The 26,115-nt window shown below is 57.7% G+C and overlaps 2 protein-coding genes across 2 annotated transcripts in view; both read right to left on the bottom strand.

Annotated features, from left to right (window-relative positions):
- Positions 1–13,193, bottom strand: part of TNFAIP2 (TNF alpha induced protein 2) — a 28,679-nt gene extending 15,486 nt beyond the window's left edge. Inside the window, exon 1 of the mRNA XM_036262560.1 lies at positions 13,106–13,193. The gene's annotated coding sequence lies outside the window, so the exon portion shown is untranslated. The remainder of the gene's footprint in view (positions 1–13,105) is intronic.
- On the bottom strand, positions 11,532–25,493 carry EXOC3L4 (exocyst complex component 3 like 4). Its single transcript, XM_036262593.1, has 12 exons — positions 25,370–25,493; positions 20,504–20,865; positions 18,668–19,322; positions 17,437–17,548; positions 17,081–17,203; positions 16,626–16,726; positions 16,287–16,367; positions 14,681–14,795; positions 14,053–14,172; positions 13,820–13,972; positions 13,106–13,227; positions 11,532–12,069 (listed from the first exon to the last, which is right to left on the bottom strand). Exons 2-12 carry the CDS (start codon positions 20,847–20,849, stop codon positions 11,862–11,864), a joined length of 2,136 nt encoding a protein of 711 aa, XP_036118486.1. The 5' UTR covers positions 20,850–20,865; positions 25,370–25,493; the 3' UTR covers positions 11,532–11,861.
- Between the last annotated feature and the right edge of the window lie 622 nt (positions 25,494–26,115).

Raw genomic sequence — 26,115 nt, 5'->3', positions numbered from 1 at the left:
CCAGAGCCTCGCCCGGGGTATTTGGGCACGGGGACCCTTACCCAAGGCGTAGCGGGATCCATCTGGAGCTGACCCATTGTCAAACGACGGCTTCTGATTGGCTAACTGGAAGCTCAAGACCCCGTTTTTTTCGTCACAGAGCCAGCACCCACCCCAGTTCTGATTGCCCCCCCCCCGTGGGGTGCCCGGACAGTTTCACCCTAATTCTCTGGGCCACATAAGAATCGCCCCTCTGAGGAGAGCAGTTCCCACTCTGGGTATCACTGTGGCCGCATAGAAACCCTTCCTGGAGGAGGTGTCCTAAGGGAAAGGCACTGTAGGGCTGGTCAGCTATTGACAAAGCCCTTTGCTGGGCCCCTTCATACGCTCTCATTATCAAGCCTTGCTTAGAATGGGGAAATGCCAGAGATCATGCAGGAAGCAATGGCAGAGTCGGGATTCGAACCCAGGCCTGGAGAACTCCTACTGAAGCGCTTTCCTTCCTGGAACCCCGTCTGGGCCAGGATAGGCTCCTGGAGGCACAGAGCCAGGATCCCCAACAGCTCCAGCTTAGCTCATCACTCAGTCTGGCTTTGTCCTCACTTGGTGAGCAGGTCACACCCCTACCTGCGCCTCAGTTTCCCCCTCTAAGCCCTGTTTCTCAGGGTCTGGGGAAAAGCACCCATCCACAGCTCACCCCCTTGGCTATTTCACATCCCAGGCATTCCTCAGGAATTTCCCTATGGAGCGCCAGTTTCCCTTTCTCTTTTTGCTGGAGCCTCTTCCTCCCTTTTGTTTGCTCCTGCCCCACCCCCAGCTGATTGCCTACCACCCCTCAGAAGCCATCCTACAGAGCCCCATCCTGGTCAGCAGGGGCAGGAATGACACTTTGCAGGGCAAGGACTGGGTGGCCTACCTCGTCCACCCCACTGCCCAGGCCCCCTGGGCCCCTCATTATGGCTTCACCCCTATGGGCCTGGAGGGATGGCAGGGTGGGCAAGGGTAGTGAGCTGGGTTTCCCCCTTGTTACAGAGAACTTCCTCTTCCTCCTTGGGACTAGTGGTCAGGTGCCAGGTTTGGGTTTGGACATTTGATCCTGTCCCTGAGGGGATTGTGGGGAGGGTGAGGGGTGTTCCAGGGGACAGTAAGATGGATCCCATCTTTTTTGTCCCTGAGGCCTGGGGGAATGGCATTTTTCAATGAGCCAACCTGGGGCTGGGGTGGGGGTGGGGGCTGGGAGGATGATTCCCTCTGCTCTACCGAGAAATGGGGAGACTAAGGCCGGCCTCCGCCAGTTCAGCCAGCCAACCAGAGGCGGTGCAACAAATCAAGGGGGTCCTGGCCCAGCTGCCTGCTGGGCCTCATTGTGCAAAAGCTGCTTCCCTGTCAGGCCTCCACTCTCCATTCCAAACAGATTGGGAAGCTTTCTGAAGCTTTCTGGGTCATGAGGGAGGCGGAGGCTTCCAGCCCTCAGAAACCATCCTACAGAGCCCCATCCTGGTCAGCAGGGGCAGGAATGACACTTTGCAGGGCAAGGACTGGGTGGCCGACCTCGTCCACCCCACTGCCCAGGCCCCCTGGGCCCCTCATTATGGCTTCACCTGAGCAGTGGCCAGGGCTGGGGTGGGAAAAGCTACTTTGCCCTTATGTGTTGCACCAGTCATTTCCCGAAGGTCAAGGGCATATATGTGCAGCCCCCAACACAAGGGAATCCTCTGAAAATGGGGCTGCAGAGAGGGCCATGGCATGACAGCTGGAGGGTGTGTGTGTGTGTGTGTGTGTGTGTGTGTGTGTGTGTGTGTGGAGAGGTAGGGCTGACAGGGCAGGAGCTATTCTTACCCCTCTGACATATGAGAAAACTATCCCCAAAAGGCAAGACACTTTCAGGAAGAGCCAACCACAGGCCAGCCAAGAATGCCACCCTCAGCAGGAAAGGAGCATCAGATATTGGGCAGGAGTGCTCCTGGCCAGCTGATGTCCCATTCTGCACAGGGCAGCCAGCTGGCTCCACCTGGCAGGCAGGGCAGCAGGCAGGGGCAGACTGGCGATAGGCCTACAGGCAAACCAGAGGTCAAGTGTGGCAGCACCTGGCCAGGAGTTGTGGTCAGCTTCCTGCATGCAGGACAGAGCCTTGGCCCACACACAGGGGCCACACCGATGTGACTCTGTTTCCCTTGCCTCTGCTAAGATGTGACAGCTGACTTTTTAAAAAACTGTGGTCAAGCCCTGGACGGTTTGGCTCAGCGGTTAGAGCGTCGGCCTGCGGTCTGGAGAGACCCGGGTTCAGTTCCCGCTAAGGGCACGTACCTCGGTTGCAGTTTGTCCCCGGCCCTGGTTGGTCGTGCGGGTGGCAGCCACTCGATGTGTTCCTTTCACATCGATGTTTCTCTCTCTCTCTCTGTTCCTCTCTCTCCCTCCCACTCTATCTGAACAAAAAATGGAAAAATGTCCTCGGGTGAGGATAAAAAACAAACAAACAAACAAACAAACAAACAAAAACTGTGGTCAAGCCTGAATAACTGAATAACCAGACTGTTTTGATCATTAAAGCCTACAGCTCAGGGGCACTGAGAGCTTCCACATTGCTGAGCCGTCCCCACCATCATTTCCAGAACTTTTCTGTTGTTGTTAATCCACACCTGAGGATATTTTCCCCACTGGTTCTTAGAGAGAGTAAAAGGGAGGGTGGGGGAGAGGGAGAGACATTGATGTAAGAGACATACATCAATTGCACATCCATTGACCAGGGCCAAGGATCAAACCTGTAACCCAGGTACGAGCCCTTGACTCGGAATCGAACTCATGACCCTTTGGTGTGTGGGCCGACGCGCTAGCTGTTGAGCAACACTGCCAGGGGGCCAGAACTTTGTTCCCCTTGCAAAACTGAAACTAATTAAACACTGACTCCCCGCGCCTCTCTCCACCCAGCCCCTTTGTTTCTACACATTTGCCTCTCCTAAGTACCTCACAGAAGAGGAATCATACAGTATTTATGCTTCTGTGACTGGCCTATTTCTCTTAGCCTAGTGTCTCCAAGTTTCATCCATGCTGTAACGTGTGTCAGATTTTCCTTTCTTTATAAGACTGAATAATATTCCGTCGTTTATCCCTTTGCCCAGCAATGGACACTTGGGCTGCTGCCACCTCTTGGCCGCTGTGCACATGGGAGTGAAGATACCTCTTTCGACCCTACTTCCAGGTGGGTGACATATGCGGACCCGCACGGGCCAGGCTCTCTGTTCTGAGCACCTTGAATGCATCAACGGTCTCACCAGACAATCTTATGAAATGGATACTCCCTAATTACCGCCTTTGCACAGATAAGGAAACGGAGGCACAGATAGGCCCTGTCCAGGGCCAGTGAGTGGTGGAGCTGGGAGCTCCGCTAAACATTGCTTTGCCTCAGTGTTGACGAATATGGAAATGCGGAAATGGATGGTTGCTGCCCTCTACTTTGTTTTCATCTTTGGGGAAAAAAAAAAAGATGTTTCAATGTTGCATAACCTTGTTCATGAACAGAATCTTCACCCTTGTCCTCTGGGGCAGCCCAAACACATGGTGTGTGATGACCAGTCCTTCCTCCATGCCACGTTGGGACTGTCCCAGAACTCTTCCGGGAGAAGCTCCTGGAAAGGGGAATGGAAGGTAGAAGGGACACAGGCAGGTGCAGGGGCAGCAGGCGTCGGGCCTGGCTGCACCAAGAGGACCTGGCCAGTGGCCTTGGTCATAGGGTGGTGCTGATCATGGGGTAACCTCCCCAATATCAGGAAACCAGGGCACTCTTGGATGTCACCCAGTTCCTTCCCATAGCCCTGAGCCCACTTCCCTCTGTGAGATGACTTGCAGTTCCTACTGCCTGGCTCTTCAGTTCTGCTTCTCCCTTTATTTCTCAGGCATTGCCTGACCTGGGGCCTCTTGTTCCCTAGGGCAGAGCCATTGTATTTCTTGTTGACAGAAGAGGAAACTAAGTCTCAGAAGGGTAAGTGAGCTCACAGGTGGAGGCCTGGAGGCTGGGGTCCCTGCTGCCACTGGACCTCCCCTGAGAGAAGTCACTTGTCCAGGATCATTTGCAGCTGCACCAGACCTGGGCCAGGGTCAGCTGATCTCCCTGGGACCACAGGATGGCCAGGACAGCTGACCAGGAACCACCCTCCAGGGCTCCCTCTCTCACGACACGCGCCTCCACACGAAGATATTTACTTGGTAACAGCCCTTCCCCCTCTTCCCAGGAGGAAGCCAGGCCACACACTTCCTTTTTCATCTGGCAGATGGGAAAACTGAGGCCTAAGGGGAAATGGCTTCTGCAGGATCCATGGAGCAGCAGGACCCCGATACTGGTGGCCTTCCAAGGAGTGCGATGGAGGAGGAACCAGGCTTCCAGGGTCTCAGAGACTCTCCATGCCAGCCCCAGTGGCCTCTCTCCTAAAAGGGCCTGGCCTTTCACAACGGCTTTTGGTGGTTATGCAAAGTGACCAAGTTCAACTACTGTACCTTCAGGCCTGGTACTGCCTTTGGGCCCTTCCCCTAACCGGCATGATTTCCAGGAAAACAGCTGCGAAGTCTTGCTTTCCACTGGGTGCCGCCCAATGACAGAGGCAGAAACCTCTTGGAATCCCAGTGCCGAGTGGGGCTGGGCCAGAGTGGGGAGGCTGGGAGGCTGCCCAAACCACCAAAGAGCCTGCCCTTTCCTGGAGCCGGGGTGCTGGACTCTCCCTTATCTGACATCCATGAGCTCTGGGTGTCTGGACTTTGGAGAAGGTACAACGGTGGGGGCTCAAGCACAGGGACCCCGGGCGGCTGGGAGCTGCGTCACTTACATCTGTGTTTTCAGACATGTGGCTTCACCCCTGGGGCCTCAGTTGTCCCTCCTGGAAGCGGAGCTGACATGTTCTGGCTTGGCCAGGGAAGGCGTAAGGTGGATACTTACACATGAATTGCAGCGCCTGCCACTCTGGCAGCGTGTGCTGCAAGCCAGGCCCTGAGTGAACCACATCCGAACTGCTTCACTAATGCTCTCATTTTACACAGGAGATAGAGCCCAGAGGCAGAGCAACTTGCCCAAACTTACACAACTGCGAAGATGCAGAGCTGGGATCCTAGCCCAGATGTGTCTGAATCCAGAAGCTAATTCTTAACCCCCGCACGGAAAGGAGAAAAGCCTAAATCCCCACCAGAGCCACACGCTGGGTGTGCCCAGGACAGCAGGGCTGTTCAGGACATTCCTTGTAGGGACGAGGGGGTTGGTGGATGGACAATTTGTAACCTTGTGATATGCATTCTTGCAACCAGGCCAGCCTAGGATCAAAGTGTGTGTGGACAGACAGGCTTGCCTGGAGGCCAGGAACACCGCCTTGCAAGCAGGTAAACGCTTCATTTGCATGTGTTTAGGATAAGATTTACATGACAAAGATTGAAACACCACCTGGAGTAGACAATGAGTTGGAGGACTCAAGAACATCTGGGTTTGTTATTTTTTAGCTTTAAAGTCTCTTTCTGCCTTGAAAAGAGAAAGACAAGGCTAGGCTGTATGGTTTGCAAAGAAATAATTTACATAAATCCACATATAACCTGGGGAACCAGTCTGCAAATAAATTTGGCTGCATCTGGAGATCTGAAGCATTTGCTCCCTTGCGATGCTCCCCCTCACTCCTTGTAGTTCATTGCGTGGTGCTGACCCGAGAGACAGCAATTCCTCTTTCCGAAGATCCTAAGGTCTCATTACCTGCGGACTTAGTTCTCACAGAGCCCAAGAAGGACTGACCTACCCCTAACCCAGCCGCCACAGCAAAAGCAGGCTTTCCCGACGCCTGAACTCCGCCATGCGGGTTTTCCTTGGGTGATCACTGCTTTTACAAACTCAGGTGTCCTGGAAGGAACCCTGGCTGCTCCAGGGAAGGACATGGGAGATGGGAATACGACTTTTTACCTTATATGTTTTCTGTACCATTAAAAAAATATTTTTTTTTCTTTACTGATTTTTAGAGAGAGCGGAAGGGAGAGGGAGATAGAGACAGAAACATCGATGAGAGAGAACACTGACTGGCCGCCTCCTGCATGCCTCGCACTGGGGATTGGGCCCACAACCTGGGTACGTGCCCTGACCAGGAATTGAACCGGTGACCTCTTGGTGCAGGGGTCAATGCTCAACCACTGGACCACACTGGCCAGGCCATTTTAATTTTGAACTAAGTGAATGAATCACTACCCAAAACATTATTAAAGTTACAAATATAAATATGTAACACATTTTTATAAGCCAGTAATAGGTGTGTAGGTAGACAGCTTTGGAGAGAGAAAGGGCCTTTTCTGATGACTAGCTCAGGCCCCATGGGTCCCAGGAGAGGAGTGGGCCCAGGTGTGGGCCTAACTTGTCCAAGTATTTGTCCCCTCCAAGTTTTTTTTTTTTTTTTATCCTCACCTGAGTACATTTTTCCATTTTGTTGTTCAGATAGAGTGGAAGGGAGAGAAAGAGAGAGAAACATGAACGTGAAAGAGACACATCGAGTGGCTGCCACCTGCACAACCCAGCCAGGGTCGGGGACAAATTGCAACCGAGGTACATGCCCTTAGCGGGAACCGAACCCCGGTCTCTCGAGACCGCAGGCCAATGCTCTAATGGCTGAGCCAAACTGGCCAGGGCTAAGTATATATATATATATATATTTTTAATGTTTTTTATTGATTTTTTTAGAGAGGAAGGGATAGGGAGAGAGAAACATTGTCAGCTGCCTCCTGCACGCCCCCTACAGGGATGGAGCCTGCAACCTGGGCATGTGCCCTGATCGAGAATCAAACCTGGACCTCTCTCAGTCCATGGGACAACGCTCAATCCACTGAGCCACACTGGCTGGGCCCTCCGAGCATTTTATTTATTTATTTACTTATTTATTTACTTATTTATCTGCTTGTTTATATATTATCCTCACCTGAGGACACTTTTGCATTTATCTTCAGAGAAAGCAGGACGGAGAGAGGGAGGAAGAGAGAGAGAAAAACATCAATGTGAGAGAGACACATCGAGTGGCTGCCACCCACAGGACCCCAACCGGGGCCGGGTATAAACCACAACCGAGGCACGTGCACCTAGTGGGAACCGAACCTGGGTCTCTCTGGTCTGCGGACTGATGCTCTCTGTACCGCAGGCTGACGCTCCAACTGCTGAACCAAACCGGCCAGGGCAAAAAGCCTTTTTTTTTTTTATCCTCATCCGAGGACATTTTTCCATTTTTTGTACAGACAGAGTGGGAGGGAGAGAGAGGAAGAGAGAGAGAAACATCGATGTGAAAGGGCCACATCGAGTGGCTGCCACCCGCACGACCAACCAGGGCCGGGGACAAACTGCAACCGAGGTACATGCCCTTAGCGGGAACCGAACCCGAGTCTCTCCGGACTGCAGGCGGACGCTCTAACCGCTGAGCCAAACCTGCCAGGGCCGGACTGATGCTCTAACTGTTGAGCCAAACCGGCCAGGGCGGCCCTCCAAGCATTTTACTAGGACAGGGATTCTGGGGAGGCTGGGCTGTGACCCTGGTGGTACTCACCCATTGGGCTCAGACTTCCAGCACATCCCCACTTTGAGGCTAAGGAAGGGGGACCTGCACTGTCACCTGGTGGGACTTGATCCACCAGACCTGGGACTCTGCTTTGTCTTCCATAGTGCCCAGGACAGACCCACTGTCCAGCACTCCACGAGCACTGGCTGGGGAAGGACAGTGAGCAGGGGAGGCAGGTTATCTGTCCCTGCCCCCTAGGTCTGATCACAGATGGTGGATAGACACTGATCCCTGTGGGGGCCCTCTGGTCTGCTGGGGTTCCCAGAGGGAATTTGTGGTAGCAAAGGAAGGAAGTTTGGGGGATAGTAGGTGGATCTGGGAACAAGCAGCCTCCTTTCCCCTCCTGGGCAGTGGTGAGGGGCCCTTCAAGAACCGAATCCTGCTGAGGGGGCTGTCCTGGTGTACAGGAGTCCCATGAGGTCCAGGGCCAGGAAGGAAGGGGCCTGGGTCACCAGGCGAGGAAGGAAGAGGGAGAGGCTGAACAGGCACGGAGGTGACACTGACCGCCACTCGCAGCACGTACTGGGATCTCATTCACCCCAGCTCCTCGCCTGCTGGGCACTCGCTCACCCAAGTGCTGCAGATGAGTTCACAGAGCCCTGAGTCACCAGCTGCAGGAGGGCAGAGCTGAGACCTGAACACACTCTGTGGCGTGGCCCTGTGGGCTTGTCCAGCACGACCTATTCAAGCAAGGGCGGGGACCAGCAGGGAGAGGTGACCACAGAAGGTGCAAGCCCCAGGCTGAGCTAGGTAGTTACTCAAGTCCCCTCCTGTCACCCTAGGACTGCTCTTGGGCCGGCAGGCAGTGATCCATCAAGTCCTTGGACCTGGGCAGGCTGGCCTTCTGCACCTTCTCACTGCCCCCCCACCCACCCAGACAGGCCTGGGCTGGAGCCCCAAAACATCACAGAGAAGGCCCTGTCTCAAAGACCCGGAGGCTCAGAGCAGAGAGAGGAGAAAGCCCGTCCATGACGGAGCCTAGAAAACGTGGGCATTAGGGGAAGACAAGCAGAGAGGAAGAGAGGGAGCCATGCAGGGAAGAGGGTGGCCAGACAGAGGTAGGACCAGGAATCAGCTGGGGGGATGGGGTAAGATGCTCCCAGGCTGCCTGCTTCATCAAAGGACCACAGACACTGGGCAAGGTCCTCCATCCTCTGGGCGTGGACGGGGCCGGCACATTCCAGAAACACACACAAACACGCACATGCACACACACTTCCTTATTGGCCAGACAACCTGGGCAGTAAGTCCGGAAGCAGCTCTGAGAGCCAGTCCCCCTCCCCCCATGCTTGGTCTGGACACCATGGTGACCAAGTACTCTGAGCTCTTTGAGAGGCCTCATAGGACCCGGTGGAGAGGAAGGGTAGCAGGATCATGGGCACAGTCCCTACCCCCCTGGGGCTGAATGACCTGGGCCCGAACCATCCCAGGGGTTCCCTTCTCAGCCAGCCCTGGGGCCCCCCGTCTCGACTGCAGCCTCATTAGGAGCTGCTTGTCCTGACTTGGCCTTGAAAAGCTGACTCCGCCAGGCTCACAGGAACACACACCAGGGTGCAGATGGCTGTCTGGGTATGGGGGTTCCTGCTAGGGAAACCCTGACTTCTTGTCTCTGGGCCTAGAAACACTCGGGGAGACAGCCGTGGGTCTCAGCCTAAATCCCACTGCTCCCTCCCCTGGGGGACCCTCCACACGCACTGACCCACTCACCTTGGCTCTGCTGCCACTCAGAGTCCCCCCACCCTTGCACCCAGGTTTTTAATTTGTAAAGTATTTTTTTATTGATTTATTTTTTAGAGAGAGAGGAAGGAATAAATAGAATCGTAGATGTGAGAGAAAAACATTGATTGGCTGTCTCCTGTACCCCCACTACTGGGGATGGAGCTCGCAACCGGGCCTGTGCCCTGACAGGGAGTCAGACGGGACCTCTCAGTTCATGGGGCGAAGTGGCTCAATCCGCTGAGCCACACCAGCTGAGCCCAGTTTTTTCTTGCAGACCGTGCATGGCCTGGCCAGGCCCCTGGGGACATGGACTTACAGGGGGGCCAGGGGTCTGGCTTTATGGCTGGCATTACTTCACCCTCCCCAGCCTGGGAGTCACAGACAGCGCCCCTATTTCACAGCTGGAAAAACTGAGGCACAGAGAGGTGAAGGAACTTGCTTACCGGCTCATGACTGGAAAGTGGCAGAGCCAGGACTGCACCCCACCCCACCTCTGCAGTCTGACTTGGAAACCCAGTCCCAAGACCCTCAGACTCCAGCCAAGGGGCTCAGGCAGGGCCAGGGAACACGGGGGGGGGGGGGGTCGCGCTCCATAAGTGGCCTGGGACTCAAACATGGGGTAGGAGTAGCAGGGACTCCCTGGGAGAACCTGACCAGGACCAGACCAGATCAAGGCTTCCTATTCCCCACCCCACCCTGGCCACTGATGGCCACTGGGATTACATGTTTGGTCAGATGATCTGTCAATCACCTGCCCTTCCTAGTGAAAGAGGTACCCGGCTGATACCTCACCTCCCTGTGGCTGAAGATCCCAGGCCACCTGGGGCCTGGTGTGAGGCAGGGCCAACTCCCACACTCTGCTTGCCTGTCTCGCCACTCACCCAGGACTATCAGTAACAGCTCGCACCCTGCCCCCACCCCAACCCTGGAGCCTGGGAACTCCAACCTCTCCTCTTCCTCATTCCTGCCCAACCCACCCCCACCCACCAGATTCCCCAGTCGGGGGGGAGGTCTGGACATTCCCTCACCACCCCCCAGCCTCTAGTCCCTGTGCACCATGGAGGGGGCAGCCCCTGGTACCTGCTCCCACTGCCCTGGGAGGACTTTGCCCCAGCAGGACTCAGCCCTAGCTCTGTGCTCGAGCCTCGGGGAACGGAGAAGGACACACCGCCTGGGCACTGCCCACTGAATGTTCATGGCGTAGGGAGGTGGGCCCCGGAGGAGCTGGGAGACAACTTCCTTGGGCTCTTTGAGCCTTGGCCCACTTGCAGCTACCTGCTCCCTAGCTGTGCCATGGTCAGGGTCAGACCCAGAGAGACAGTGGGGCATCTGTGGAGGGCTGTTTGGGGGGACGCCTCTGTTGCTGCCTGTCTCGTTGTCTCATTGTAAACTCCCTCACCTCAGTGCCCAGGTCCCTGCCAAGCCCAAGGTTGCCAATGCAAATGGGTTTCCCAGCAGCCTGGCCAGAGGATGGAGCCAGACTTCAATGCCAGCTCTTTGTGAGGGAAGGATTGGGGTGGGGAGGGTGCGGGTGTGCATGGAGCCATACCCTCACAGCCTCACCTCCAGAACACACGCTCCAGGGTTTCACTTGCCCAGCGAGAGCCCCATAACCTTGCAGTCCCTCTCACATCTGACCCGAATACCTTAAGCTGCAGATCAAACATTGGTGTTTTCTTGTATCCCAGGGGTCCAGACCTGCTTAGAACAGGACAGAGCAGGGCCCACCCCTGCTGGGCAAGGCTCACTCGGCACACGAGACCCATGGACTCGGAACTCCGGGGTCGAAGCCTATTTTGCTCTGTAGCCACAGGTGTGGGCCTTCCCCGCTCTGGGCCTGCCTCAGTCTCCACATTGGTGCAATGGGCTGGAAAGGGTCATCCACTCAATGAAGTCACCACAGAACCTTTCAGCCTGGCCTCTTGATAAAGGGGGACACAGATCTCCTGCTCCCAGCCCACTTGCCCCTGCCCCTACATAGGGGAGCACCATTTTTTTTTTTTTTTTATCCTCACCTGAGGACACTTTTTTTTTTTGCATTTATCTTTAGACAGAGTGGAAGGGAAGGCGGGGATGAGGGGGAGAGAGAGAGAAACATCAACGCGAAAGAGACACATCAACTGGCTGCCATCCACACAACCCCAACCGGAGCAGGGGACAAACTACAACTGAGGCACGTGCCCTTAGCGGGAACCGAACTCAGGACTCTCTGGTCTGCAGGCTGATGCTCTAACTGTTGAGCCAAACTGGCCAGGGCCGGGGTGGGGGGTGGGAGGTTAAGCACCATTTTAATTCACATTTATTTTTTTAAAAACCTGTTTCTCACTTTCAGACTGGGGGTGTGGCTGGCAGTTAGGCAAGGAGGCCTTCCCTGGTGGGCAGTATGGAAGGGAGCCTCTGCCCCCCACAGATGCCTGAAATGCCTCTATTATTGCTGTCCCTTCTGGCGAGCAGCCGTGCTCCGCAGAGGATAAAAATGTCATGACTCTGGGCTTCAGGCTGAGGGCAGGGCTGAGAGCACCTCCCTGGAGGCCCAGCTTGGGGCTCAGGGCCTGGGGGACAGTGGTTGAGCCTCCACCTACTGCAGTCCCCACCCGAGGTTCGCTCTGCTCAGGTCCACGGGCACCAGATACAGGTGACGAGCACATCCATGGAGGTGGACACCTCGATTTCCGCAAAGAGCACATGGCCCCCAGAGGTCCCCGAGTCCCCTGTCTGGGCTGAAGCCCTCAGCAGGTCTTGGGCGTGCTGCAAGAGGTGCTGGTTCTGACGGTGGCCCAGATGGCGCAGTGCCAGAATGGCCAGCACGTGGTCACGCCTACAGAGACAAGGGGCCCTCAGTGCAGACCCAGAACCTCCAGTGACACCCAAAACCCCAGGTGAGGGGAACCTCTGGCTCAGGTTGGAAGCATGCGTGCACCCACATTCCCGGAGGAGCAATGTTCCTGGAGGGGCCGGCTGGGCCGGGAAAGGTGCCAGCAGGGTGGCGAGGAGAAGAGGCCACCCACTGGAGGAAACGGTCTATGCAGAGGTTCAGGAAAATGGTGGAGTGAGGGAGGAGGTGACGACGTGGTAGGCCTGGTCAACGGGCCAGGAGTGTCAGGGGCCTGAGAAAGGAGTTAGGACCCCCGCCAAGAGCACCGCGGAGGTGGGCGGTGCATGCCCAGAGGCCTGGTTAGTCACCCCTTCCAGCCACAGCACCCAGCTTGCTAAGCCCCGCCCCAGGAGCCTGAGAGGGCAGGGCCACCGAAAGCAGGGGAACCTCAAGGGGCCAGGAGGGGATCCCCAGAGCACTGATGGCAGTCACTCTGAGTCAAAGTCAGAGAGACAGTACTTGCTGGGGATGGAATTGGGGGGGGGGGGGAGGTCCGGAAGGCGATTTTCTATGCCCACCCACCCTCCCACAATCTCCAAGGTTATGGAGAGATTCTGGCTGGAATTTCCACGAGTTCCATGACTCACTCACTCCCCCAACACCCCCCCCCCCCAGCAAAGTCTCTTTCCTCCTGGCAGGGCTTCAGAAGAGGGTTCTGTCGCGGTGGGGCCAGGCTTCCCCCCAACTACTCCCCCGCGGGGGGGGGGGCGTTTCTCTACTATCAGACACTGGAGGGGCAGGACCCCGCTCAGATTCCGGGGATCCCCCATCCCACCACGGGACTGAATGAAAACCACAGGCAATAGATTTCGAGGGAGGGGAACCCCCCTTTCCCAGGCGCCCCCCTCCGAGCTCGCGACTCCCTCGGGCTCCTCACCTGCCCGCCTACAGCCTCGGGGACCTTGGGAGGCACAAAGCCCCCAACCCCAGGGCCCCACAACGCTCCGTTGGAACCCTGGGGCAGCAGGTGGGTACTGACCTGATGTCGGGGTAGCTCCGGATGAGCGCCTCCAGGTGCTGCTGGATGTTGTCTTTGTAAGTCTCACCCAGTATGTCAGCCACGCATGGGATCGCTTGGCCCAGCCACGTGGCCTCGGAGCCCTGTGGAGGCAGGGAGACACGAGCGTGGGGGCTGGCCACCTCCCCAGCCCAGCCCCCTTGCCGCCCTGCCGGCAACCCCTCCATGAGAGCACCGTGGGCCTCCCCGCAGCCCCCACCTCGGCCCCGCGGAAGGGGACGCGGGGCTTCTCATGGTAGACTCGCCCCAGCCCAACAGTCATCACCCCTCCTCACGGTACAGCCGAGTGTCTTCCACCTCTGCTCAGATGGACAGACTGAGGTCCTGGTGGGAAGTCCTCCCTGAAGTCAGACAGCTAGTGGGGGACCAGCAGCCGGGATGAGGGGTGTATGAGCCTCAGCTGGAAAGGCTGGATGGAGGTCCGGGTGGAGGAAAGGCCTTCCACAGCCCCGCCCATAGATGCGTTGGACTCTTTGAATCCCACAATATGTATGCAAATATATGCAAAGTGCCGCCCTGGCCACGCCCCCTCCGCTAGTGGACTGTGGGGAGGTCCTTTCTGCCAAAGCCCCCCCCCCCTTCCTGCGTTCGCTTCGCTGAAATGAGTGAAGAGCCCGCTGGCCTCAGAACCTCGCGGAGGCGAGTGCTCCTGGGCCAGTCAGATGATGTCCCTACCAAGCCCTGGAAGGCGTCACTAATGGTCTGGGCATCCAGGCCCATCCTCTGGGAGGCAGTCGTGCGCTCCATGCCCCGGAACCGCTCCCGTGGCCTCAGCGCCTGCACCAGGTACTCGCGGACCACATAACGGTGCACCTCCTGCAAAATCTCCTGGGCAGTTGGGATCAGGGTCAGACTCAACCGCCTGGCTTTGGGCACCAACCCACCAGGCCCATGCCCCTTCCAAATACCTGCGCACGAAGTGGCTCTACATGCTCCAGGTGGCTGGCAAAGGCTACCACCTTTTCCATGAGGGGTTGCAGGGGGTCCTCTGTCAGCCAGTCCTTGGTGCACAGGACCCTGAAGAGCGGCTGAGGGAGAGGAGGATGAGGGGTGGGAATCTTTTAACGGTGTCCTTCCCATCCACTAGACCCTCCCCACCCCCCCACCACCAGCCCAGTGCATTGGCTCCTGACAGGTATTTTGGGTCTAGGGACAATCTGTCAACAGGTAGAAACTCGGGGGGGGGTGTCTATTTGACCCCCTCCTCTACACAGTACACTAATGACATTTTTCCTACCACAAATTTTGTTACTAGGCCTTTCGCAGGAGCCCTGAGCTCCAGGGTTTGGGTTTGAGCCTCTGGCCAGGTCTTACTGGGTAAGGAGCCTGGCTTCTTGGACCTACCATCTCCAAGAAGTGGAGACTGACTGTCCCTGCCCAGCTGGGCACTTGTTGGGTCCCCTGCCCACCCCCAACACACCACACCTGAAACTGCCCCTGGAGTAAATAAATGTTGTGCTTGGGCCCCTGACTCCAGGGCATAGGGGGCACCTGCTGGGCATGGAAAGTAGGGAGAGAAGAACCCGTGCCACTCACCTTCACATCTTGCTGCCAACCCTGGAGCAGCTGCTTCTGGAAGAAGCAGGTGGCAGCCACCAGGGGCTTCTCCAGCTCCACAAAGGCTCCTGAGAACCTGGCCAGAAGACTAGTCCTGGGGAGGGGCCAGGACAGGTGAAAATTTGGCAAGGGGGAGCAGACTAGGGGACAGGTCCAGCATGCAGTCATGCAGGCTAGGGGCCATACCAACTTCATTCACTTGGACTATAATGTGAACGGCCTGGGGACACATATTGTAGTAGACCTGGGAGCAGTCAAGTGAGGGGACAACACCAAAGCCCCAGGAGCTAATCATGGAAAGGCAGGTCATTGAGATGGTGGTGGTTGCCCCACTGCATGTAGAGCTCCCCTGTGGCAGCTCTAGGCCAAACCTCCATCCCTCCTGGGTAGTGCAGAACAACCCAGTCCAGCACAGGGGCCCTTTCTTGAGCCTCATGACTGCCTCCTTGAAAGTGACAACGTCCTCGTTTCAGTGTTGAGGAAACTGAAGGCTAGGCTATGCCTAGTCCCTAGTACAGGGACACAGAAGGGTGGGCTACAATTCCATCCAGGCTGAGCCAAAGGCTGCCTGCTTAGCAAGGGGTGGAGAATGTTTCCTGGGGCTGAATGGAAAGCCTGACATGGATTAGGGACAAGAGAGTGTTCTCATCATGATCATGGTTTGGATTCAGACAGGCCTGGCTAAGTCCCAGGTTCAGCACATACTGGCTGTGTGACCGAGGACAAGGGTCATTCCTTTTCTGAGCCTCTGCTTTCCCATCTGTACATGGGGGCACACACTTGGGATGGAATGCATCAGGTGGGTAATGCACTGGCACATCACAAGTGCTCATGAAGAGCAGTATGAGTGGCGTTGAGTCCTGGGGAGCAGGTGCTCTGGTCTCCATTCAACAGATAAGGAAAGGAGGCACAGAAGGGGAAGTGACTTATCTCAAAGCACACAGCCAGCAAGTGGCAGAGCTGTGATCTGAACCCAGGATGGCTCAGAATCTGTGCCCATAGTTGATGGCTGTCCTGCAGTAGTTGGTGATCCACAATGGGGGACTCTGAGGCTTGGCCAGGGGTAGAAGGCACAGAAGATAGGCAGCCACTGCCAACCCACAGAGAGGGCCTCTGGCTTCTGGGGCAGAGGGACCCAGGCCTGACCTCCAGCATAGCCCTCTTCCCAGAAAAGGGAGTGTCCTAAAAAGAAAGAAGGCTGGCTGGGATGAAGGGAGGAAAGAAACGGAGCCCACATTGGCAGGGATGGACTAGGCTGGCAACAGTGACGGGCGGCTGGAACTTTTGGGTCTCTGCACAACCTTGAAATTCCCGCATCCCTTCCAGGAACTCGGCTCCGCTGGGCCGAGGGAGGACCCCACGGCAGGGACAGGGGCATTCCTGAAGGCCCAGGGAGGACCCCACGGCAGGGACAGGGGCATTCCTGAAGGCCTCCAGGGAATTTCCGCTTATGCCGGGTTCCAAATTTGTCTCGCTTGCAGGGTCCAGCAGCGCCCGAATCCTTCCGCGTCCCAGTTTTTTTAACTCGCGCGCCCCCTGCTGGCTGTGCTGGGCACCGCGCTGAGGAGGAGCGGGAGAGACCCACCTGAGCTCCTCGCAGGCGTTGATGTTCGCGCCCAGGTTCGGCTCGTTCACCGCCTTCGACTCCAGAAAGGCCTTTTGAAACCTGGGGGTGGGGTACGCAGAGGCCTTGGGGGAGCCCTCGCAGCCGCTCTATGACCCTGAGTCCTCCCTTCCCTCAGGAACCCCCTCCCCTCGGGTCCCAACCCAGACTTCGAGCCTTAGGATGAGGCTCCACTCTCCCACGTGTCTGGGATCTCCAACTCTGAGCATATAGGACGGGCCCTCCTTCGGGGATAACCACCATCCACACCCTGGCCCGGCCACGGCACCCACCCCACGCTGTGCGAAGATGTGCCCATACCTGGACACGAAGGGGCCAAGCGCCTGAGCGCAGATCCGCAAGGTGGTGGCCTCCAGCTCCGCAGAGATGGCCCTCGCCGCCTTCACGTGCTCTGCCACCAGCTGCGAGCGATGCCACGCGCTGAGCCCAACTCCAAGCCCTGGGCCCTAAGTCCCTTAGTCCCCCACCTAGTGGCCCATTTATGTCTCCAGCCCGCCCTCCTCGGTCTCACAGTCTCAGCTTCAGCCTTCGGGCGGCCCCAACGTGAGGGTCACCAACCCTCCCAACTCCCCACACCCACGGCCAATTGCCAAACTGGGAGCTATGCCCTGGCGTTCCCTACCTGGCCATGAGACCCGGGGCCCCCATCCTGCCCCACTGGGTTTTATAGCTTTGGGTGTCCCCACTTCGAGGGATACCAAACACTGCCTGGGGCCAAATATCCGTGCCCTCCAAAGCCCCCTCCCAGGCCGTACCATGTGGATGTCGATGGACAGTGGCGTGTGGTAACGGCCCTGCAGCACCTCGGGGGCCTCGGCGGCCGCCCAGCGGCTCTGTTCTAGCTGCAGGATGTTATCGAGGTAGCTTGCAATCTTGGTCTATGCGGGGTGAAGAGGGAGCGGTGAGACCCTCCCAGGAAGGAAATCCTGTGTCTCCTACTTCTCGAGCCCCATTGCGCGCCCTCGGAGACAAGGGCCACTCAGTTAGAGCTCAAGGTGCCTGTAGCATTCGACCTGGATCCGAGGCACCGCGCCTTCCTACAGTGGAGCAAACGCACGCGGAGCTCAATTTAGGCCCCACCCCCTCAAGTCTAGCCCCGCCCCAGCCTAACCTCCAAGAAGCTGGTGTAATCGCTCTCCAGTTTGGCCCACACATCCGGTGCTAGGAGCGGGGGCAGCGGCTCCGTGGACAGAGTCAGGTCCGGGGAGCCCAGGAAATTTGGACTGGAAAGCAGGATAAGGGTTGATGAGGCAGTGGTTCAAAGGCCAGGCTCAAAGGGTAACACTGTCACCACCATCACCTCAGGGTCCCAAACCTGGGTCTCTGATCACACAACTCCAGGATTCTGTACCAAACCCACCTCACCCCACAAGCTTCTTACTGCTGGGTTTCCTGGCACTAGCAATCAGCTGTGTGAACACAGAATGCATAAGAATGGCTGTTCAGATGGACCTTGGCCAGGCTGCCTCAGAAGTGACCTCTATCCTTATGGTCGGGGTACACCCCAAACTGAGCTCTGAGCTCCCTCAGTACCTGCCAGCTCAGGAACCTGCCACCATCCAGCCCACACCAGGAAACCCAGATAGGGGCCAGTATCTACCTGAGGACACACAGCAAATTAAGGTGCCCAGGACTCTATGCACCCTCCTCCCACACACTCTCCTGCCTGTAGGTCTGGGGAGCACTCAGCGAGAGAGGTAATCCACCCCATCACACTTTGCAGAGCCAGAGGTGGACCGACCTGAGCCTGCTCCAAGGTGGTCATCCAAAGGAGAGAGTGAGGATAAAATCCAACCCACCCCAAGCAGTGTGACCTTGGTTGCGTCCTGCCTGGAGGTGTGCCTTTTCCTAATTCACTTAAAGGCACCCTATGGACTAGCATAGTCCCTATAGCTGGGCTCCCTGTCTAGGTAGGAACTTCCCCTCCAAGGCTTTCCAGTTTCAGGAACCAGCTCATGGGTGGCCCCTTATGAAAACCCTGGCCAGTGTGGTTCAGTGGTTAGAGTGTCGGCTCATACTCCAATGGGTTGCAGGTTCAATCCCCAGCCCCGGGCCGAGCGGGAGGCAACTGATTGATGTGTTTCTCTAGTGTCAGTTTCTCTCTCCCTCCTTCTCTTACACTCTCTCTAAAAATATCCTCGGGTGAAGATTAAACGGCCTAGAACTGGAAGGAAAGAATGTCAAAGGTCCCGGGGAATTCCCATGCCCAATCAACAGCCCTCTCCCAGGGAAGAAAGGGAGAAGAAAGGTGCCTGGCGCTCCACAGAGCGGGTTCCCGAAGGCCTCAGGCTGGGCAGGGCCCGCCCCTCCCACCCTCCGTGGCGCCTTGGCTGAGATCTCACCTGCCATAGACGTTGGCAGCCCAGTCCAGCAGGATGTAGAGCTGCTCGCAGCCGCGGGCGTCCTGCGCGAGCTCCTGGAGGCGCTGGGCAACCGCGCCGTGGTAGGCGCGCAAGTAGGTTTCCCATGCCGGGAAGCCCGCGGCTGCATACGCAGGCTGTACCTCCAGCCGTACTTTCTGCAGGTCGCGGCGAACCAAGCCGCCAAGCTCCGCCAGAAGTCGGGCCAGGCTTGATGCACTCTCGGCTCCCTCCTCCGGGGCCTCCCTGGCTCCAGCCTGCTGCACGCGCTCCTTCGCGTTCCGCTTTACTGCATCCTCCCAGTGCTGGCGCCAGCGGCGTGGCGTGCGCAGGAAGTCGCCATTGGCAGGGGACACCGGGTGGGCCTCCTCTTCGGCGCGCACCGCGTGGGCCAGCTCAGCCAGCGCGTTCGCGTCCACGCCGTCCGGGCCCAGCGTTTCGCGCACTATGGTGCGGATCTCCGCCGCCAGCCCGTCATAATGCAGGCACACATCCATGGCACGCCGTGCGAAGTCCGTGGGGTCCTGCTCGAAGGTCTGGGAAGCTTTCTCTGCCAACAGCTGTGTTTCCAGGTGCTGTAGCTGTTGGAAGGCGGCCAGCAGCTGCCGTTCGGTGATGAGATCCGCCACAGATTTGCCTTTTTGCCAGGACAGGCAAGGAGAGGGGCAGTGAGGCAACCGCCCCCCCCCCCCCCCCCCGTTGGCCTGTAGGGCCTTAGTCTGACCCATCCGGAGCTGGGCTGCTTGGCCTCAGATCTCAACTGAAGGCTTTCTCCATAAGCAGCATCCCCAACTGCCCAGAACCATCCCTTGGAATCACTTTTGAAGAGGCAGAACCCCAAGCCTCAGGCCTGGCTGGAATGTGGATCAGCCCCTAACTTCACCCCTGTTTCCACCCCCAACCACAGCTCTGCTGAGCTGGACCTAGTGGCCTCCAGTGCTGTCCTTTACTGCAGGTCCAGTGGGGTCAGAGCTCAGCCTGGTGAGTCATGTAATACCCAGGCTCCTGCCCCAGCGTCCAGCTTGAACACTTTATGATGCTCCCTGCTCTGGGCCAGCCCCTGCTCCTAGGAGCCCTCTGCCTCCCCCTGCACATCCCCCTTCAGGGCCAGCTCCTGTGAGTCCTCTCCTGGGCAGCCCCCTGAGCTCCCCTCCAGGCAGTCATGGCTCCCATGCAAGCTCCGGGACCCTGGGTCCTAAGAGGGCCTGAGCCTTGTCCATCACTCTAGCTCAGCCAGGAGCCAGGAAGGCTATGAAGAGGCCAGGGTTCTGGAGCCTTGCAAATCTGGATTCAAATCCCACTTCTCCACTTCCCAGCTGTGAGACTTGAGGCAAGTCATTTCATCTCTCTGAGTCTCACTTTTCTTGTGTGCCCGATGGGCGCTCCCCTTGTTGAGATGCTGGAAGAATTTGAAATGCAATTGTGGTCCTGGCTGGCTTGGCTCAGCAGTTTGAGTGCCGGCCTGCAGACCAGAGAGTCCTGGGTTCGGTTCCCACTAAGGACATGTACCTCAGTTGCAGTTTGTCCCCAGACAGGTTGGTGTTGTGTGGGTGGCAACCAGTCGATGTGTCTCTCTCACATCGATGTTTCTCTCTCTTCCTCCCTCTCTCCCTCCCGCTCTATCTGAAGATAAATACAAAATGTCCTCGGGTGAGGATTAAAAAACAAATAAAAAATAAATAAATAAATAAAATGCAATTGTGCAGGGGGAGGGGTGTAGGGAGCTGGGGGGAGAGACTGTTGCGAACCTGGGTCCCACTGTTCTATGCTCTGGCCTCAGTTTACTCCCATGCTTAGTGCTGTTTGTGAAGCCCTCACCTGCCTCGGGTTCCAGTTCCTGGGGTTCCACCCTGGTGGATGACTGCCTGCTGACACCGGCAATGACTCTGGAGGGCACCTCTGGGCCATGGCCTGGCTCTGGCTCAGCAGTGGCCTGGCACTCGACAGTGGCTGGCCTATCGTCCAGGGAGAGCCGTAAGGACCGGAACAGGGATCGGGAGCTGCGCCAGGAGTTGGAGGCCCGCTGGCTCACCAGGGAGAAGGCCCGCTGGAAGGTGCCCAGGCCCCGTCTCAGGTCCTCACGGTGGGTGCTGTCCCTGCTGCTTGCCCGCCGAGCGCCCTTCACTGGGGTCTGTGGCTCCACAGGCTCCTTAGGGCTGAGCATATTAGCAACAGGAGAGCTGGGGGTGAAGAGAAGGTTCAGAGGCCTGGAGGGTGCCCAGTGGCTGGGTCAGGGAAGCATCCCCCAGGAGGTGGTCCTGGGCTGTGAAAATGGAGCGTCAGCAGGCAGCTCTCGTGGCCAGTGCTGCCTTTGTGTTTGGCTATAGACAGCTACTTCCTCCAGGAAGCCCTCCCTGACACCACCTTCCAAGAGTCTCCCTCAGGCACCCATCCTCACGGGCTCTGCCAGGCCAGACCCTCCCTCAGAGTTGGAGAGGGAATTGGCAGCAGTTTCTGGAGCCCAGCACAACCCACAGCCCACAGTCCCCTGGGCTGGACCCAGGAGCCACACCCAGGACTTCCTGGACCTTAGGTTCTCAGGCCTGAAATGCCAACCACCACCCACAGTGTTCACACCCCCAACCCCAGAGCCCTCAGCTTATCCGTCTTCTCAGGGTATATTAGAACTAGAGGAAGTGGGGTCAGGCTTGAGGGTACTGGTGGAGGCCAGCTCACTGGGGACTTACAGTCAGCTGGGGGCTAGTAGGGAGAGGAGCCATTGGTCTATATTTAACCGGGTGCTGGGTCCAATGCAGTTTCTCACCTATTACATCACACCCTCACCCCCTCCCATGGGCTCTAGCCCCAATCAAATAGGAGGTGAGGAGGGGGTCCCTAGGCTATGGGGGTGCAGCTCAGAGGCTGACCCACCCAGAGCTTGGGTTGTCCCCACCCAGGGCCCCAGGTTCTGCCCACATCCCCTTTCAGCCCAGCATGACTATGCTTGACTCTCTGGTTTTAGGTTAAGCTGGGGTGGGAGAGAGGAGAGAACCTTTTCTGCCTGCTGGGCGGAGGTCCCGGCAGGGGGCAGGGGTGGGTGTAGGGTTTAGGCCTGCAGGCTTTCACCTTAGCCTTGGAGAAACCGGGGCCAGCTCATTCCCAGTCCCCGCCCACCACCTGGACAAACACCAGCCTGGAGCCCACACCTGATCCTTGAGCAGCATGGGGCAAGAACAGCCTCTCCCCAGGCCATGGTTTGCCTGGGTGGGCAGAACCCAGACCCTCGCCCACCCACCCCCACCTGTCCAAGGGCCAGCAGAGGCTCACCTTCCTCTCCAGAGGCTCCCGGGCAGCTGGAAGGAGGCCCTACCGAGGGAGGGCAGACCCAGATGATTGATGGGGGCCTTATCAGCCCCACCCTGGCCACAGGTCATTGTCCTCCCCTGGTGCCAGGACTCAGGGCCATTGCCCTGACCCACACGAGGCAGGGAGCATTGTCACAAGAGCTGGGTGTCCCCTCCACTCCCCAGTCTCTGGCGCCCCTCAGCATCCTGTAGGGCAGGAGTGGTGATAAAGGCCACCATTCCAGCTGTGCTGTGCCCACCTGTGCTCCAGGCTGTCACCAGGGGGATGTGGGGAAAGCACAAGCTGGGCTCTGTTTTGGTTGCAAAGAGCTCACACTTAGTAGGTGCCTACAGTGTGCCTATACCTGGCACACATCACATCCCTATGACAACAGTTGCAGGATATCATTCACCCCATTTCATAGAGGAAACAGGCTCAGAGAGGGGCAGGGTCTTGCCTTAAGCCACACAGTTCAGGGGCGAGGAGCCTCGACCAGCCCAGGTCTGTTCAGAAACCTGGGAGCAGAGGCCAGACTCCCCTGTGTCCCTGAGTCAGGGTTGCTGTCCAAGGAACCATTTCTCCAGGCAGAGGGACCCAAGGTGGGGGCAGCTCCCAGATGCCAGGAGTGGGGTCAGACTTGAAGCCTAGAGGCAGATTCTGGGAGGAAAGGGAGCAGTTGGTGGCTGAGTCTCATAGGTTACTTGGGGCCTACCCAGGCTGCTCAACCACCTTCATCCCAAACCAGAGCTGTAGTGAAGGTCCATCGGGGCCCCAGTTGGTCCTTCAGCCCCATGACCCTGTTCCTGCAGCTTACCAAGCCATTTTTGACCTTCCCAAAGGAAGTCGGCTAGGTCACTCCCCTACTGTAAGCCCTGCTGTGGCTCCCACAGCCCCCAGGCCACTTCCAAGCCCACAGCTTGGCATTTGAAGCCCACGATCCAGGAGCAAATGTTCTCCAGACTCGCCACTCGGCCTCCCTCACCTGCACCCATCCAGCCTCCGGGCGCCTCTCAGTTCCCCAGCAGGTCCCGCATCCTGGCTTCTGCTCAGGCTGCTCCCTCTCTCAGCATCCCCCTCTTCAGTCTCCAAATCTGACCTGGATTTCAGGACCCGGGGGTGCTAGTGCCTCTTCTCCCATCTGAGGAGCCTTGGACTGTGCTCAGGGGCACTGAGGACTGTCCCCATGGTGGTGGGTCCCTCCTACTGGCCTGAGAACCTCTGACTGTCTGCTGCCTCCCGTGACCGCAGAGGCAGCCTGGAGGAGGAGTGAACCTCCAGGGTCAGGGTCGTCCCTGCCTGGCCTGACGGCTCCACGGTGGGGTGTGCTGGGCTAGACTCTCTGCTGACTCCACGCTGGCCCATGTCCCAGACTTGCCTCCCCACATCCACAGGGTCTCTCTCTGGCTCTCGGTCCCCATCGCCCTGAGTGCCCAGAGGCCCTGGCTCCTGTGTCTGGGGCTCAGGACTAGCTGAGCTTCAAGGCCCAGGAAACCCAGCCCAGACTAAGCCCCGGGCTGCACACTCCCCAGATTAGACCAACACAGCTGCAGAGCCAGCAGGAGGGGCAGGAATGCCACCCAGAAGACATGGTCATTGGGAGCACTCATCTGGTGCCACCCTGCCTGTGACCAAGGAGTCAGGTCTAGGCTTCCTCCCCTTCCTCCCCCAGGCTCAGCCTCCACCCTTTTCCTAGACCTGCCCTCCCACCCCCTCATCTTTCCAGGCATCCCTCAGGGCCCGCCCCACCCCACCTCCCCTGGGCCTGAGCCATCACCTCATCCTTGGAAGCTCCACACTAGCCACTTCAAGCCGGTGACTCCGTGCACCCTGGGCTGTGTCTCCCTCTTACCTCCCACCTGTCATCCCCCATCACCTCATCACAGGTCCTAACTGTACTCTTTCCTGGACCCCTTGGATCCTGTCTCCTCAGAGCAAGTGGTGGCGGGGGTGGGGGTCTTGTCAAAACATAACCCCCCCCCTTGCAAGCCTCCCTTGCAAGCTACGTCTTCTAAAAATAAGGAAGATGATAGGTGTGCTCTCACCATTCCAGGGCACATTCTAGTCCACAAGGCAAGAACAATGAATAAGAGGTGGAAATATTGGGCGGGACCTGATGAAACTGTCATTCGTAGGAGATATGATCCTCTGCTTAGAAAATAGCTTTCCTATACCTCAGAAAAGCCTATTAGAAAAAAGCACTTAAAACCGTCACCGTTGAGCCCTGGCCGGTTAGGCTCAGCAGTTAGAGTGTCAGCCCACGTTCCAAAGAGTCACAGGTTCGACTCCAGTCAACGGCACAAGGGCATATACCTCAGTTTTGGTTGTCCACAGCCCTGGTTAGTCTCTCTCTCTCTCCTTCCCTCCCTCCCTCCCTCTCTGTCTCAGTGGTTGAGCGTTGCCCCATGCACCAAGAAGTCATCAGTTCAATTCCCAGTCAGGGCACATGCCCAGGTTGTGGGCCCAATCCCCAGTGGGGGGCATGCAGAAGGCGGCCAATCGATGTTTCTCTCTCTCTCTTCCTTTCCCTTCCTCTTCTACAAAATCATTAAAGAAAAACAAATAAAATAATAATTGAAAAAGACTCCCCACTGACAGCAACAAAACATCAAACCCTCAGGCTGCTCCTTAGCTGGCTGTTCAAGTTCAAGGCCCCTCTGCCTTCTTCCCCACTCGCTCACCACCTCTAACCACTCAGAAGCACTCAGCACTCTCCCACACCTTTGCACAGACTGTTCCCTCTGCCAACAGTGACCTCTCCCCTACCTTCCCCAGCTGCCAGCCTCTTCAAGGCTCAGAAAGGCTCCTCCTCCAAGAAGCCTTCCTTGACTTCCAAGCTGAACCCCAGAGCACGGTCAGCACCTCCTGCTCTGAGTCTGGCCATGTGCATACATTTGCCTATGACTAAAGGACAGTTACAGGGTCTGGGGCATCTACCCTTTGACCAGGACCCCCTCAGGGCAGGGAGTGGACTGGACCCACCCAGCCCCAGCCAGGGCTAGTACACAGCAGGGGCCCAAGGGACACAGATAAGTAATGTAATGTAGGAGTGTATGGATGTGTCCACACTGTGTATGTGGGCTGTGCACCTCTGTGTGCTGGCCTAAGAGTGTCTCCTTGCGTGTGCCTCTGTCCAGAATGAGTGTGCCTCAAAGGTCTGTGAGTGGTTCTCTCCGAGTTCGTGTGTCTGTCGGGGCCTGCACGCATATCCTTATGTCCATGTCTGTCTAACTGCTTTCTGCGTGTCCACCGCGATGTAGCTGGCTCTCTGGCCTGGACTCCGAGCCCAGGCCCTCGGCCCCAAAGGCCACTAGTAGAATCAGAATGGTCCTTAGTCCCTTGGGTCCCACCCACTGGCCACAGCACCTCTGTGGCCCCCTGCTCCACCTGCATGAAACATACCTGCTGAGTAGGTAGACCCTGGGTCCTGACAGACAGGGCCACCAGGAGAGGCTGCCGAGTGGGGCCCTCAGAGCTGGCCCAGGCAGTGAGGCCTCTGCAGCAGCCAGAGCCAGTGACAACCAGCTGGGGCTTCCCAGCTGCAGCCAGCAACCAGCAACTGCCTTGGCCCTCCGGCCCCACCCCCGGCCCCGCCCTCCACCCGACCCCATACTTTCACTTTCAGAAATATTCCCACCCTCTTCCATTCCAGAGGCAATCTCTCTCTCTAACCTTTGATTCCTGGCAGCCCAGGGCTCAGGCTGAGGTTCAGGGCCCATGGGAGGGGGATGCAGGGGCAGACTCCAGAGCAGGCAGGGGACACTTCTGGGGACTGCTCTGCCAGCTCCTCCTGTCAGACCCAGGCCAGCCCCTGCTCCTGAGCCTGGCAGGACCCCTCCCTCCAGGACGAAGGAGCTGCCCCACCTGTCTGCCGAGCTCACCCTGAGAGCCCCTGCCTGGCTGAGAGCCAGGAGAGCAGAAACACAGGCCTTGGTAGGTGAGGGGTGGGCAGAGGGGACGGGACAGTGACAGCAAAGGGAACGTGGTTAGCCACACGCCATGGCAGAGGCCTCAGGAGCTGGACGGAGGGGAGGCCCTAATGGTCAGACAGGGTCACTCGGGACGGGATGTCTTTCCGGGGGTTCAGCCTGTGAGCAAAGGTGTCAGGGGACCTGGCTGGCCGACTGGGAACACGGCCCCACTCCTCC

This window comes from Molossus molossus, unplaced genomic scaffold (genome assembly GCF_014108415.1).
Source record: "Molossus molossus isolate mMolMol1 unplaced genomic scaffold, mMolMol1.p scaffold_m16_p_1, whole genome shotgun sequence".
Classification (NCBI taxonomy): Eukaryota; Metazoa; Chordata; class Mammalia; order Chiroptera; family Molossidae; genus Molossus; species Molossus molossus.
This window is presented reverse-complemented; position numbering and strand designations above follow the sequence as displayed.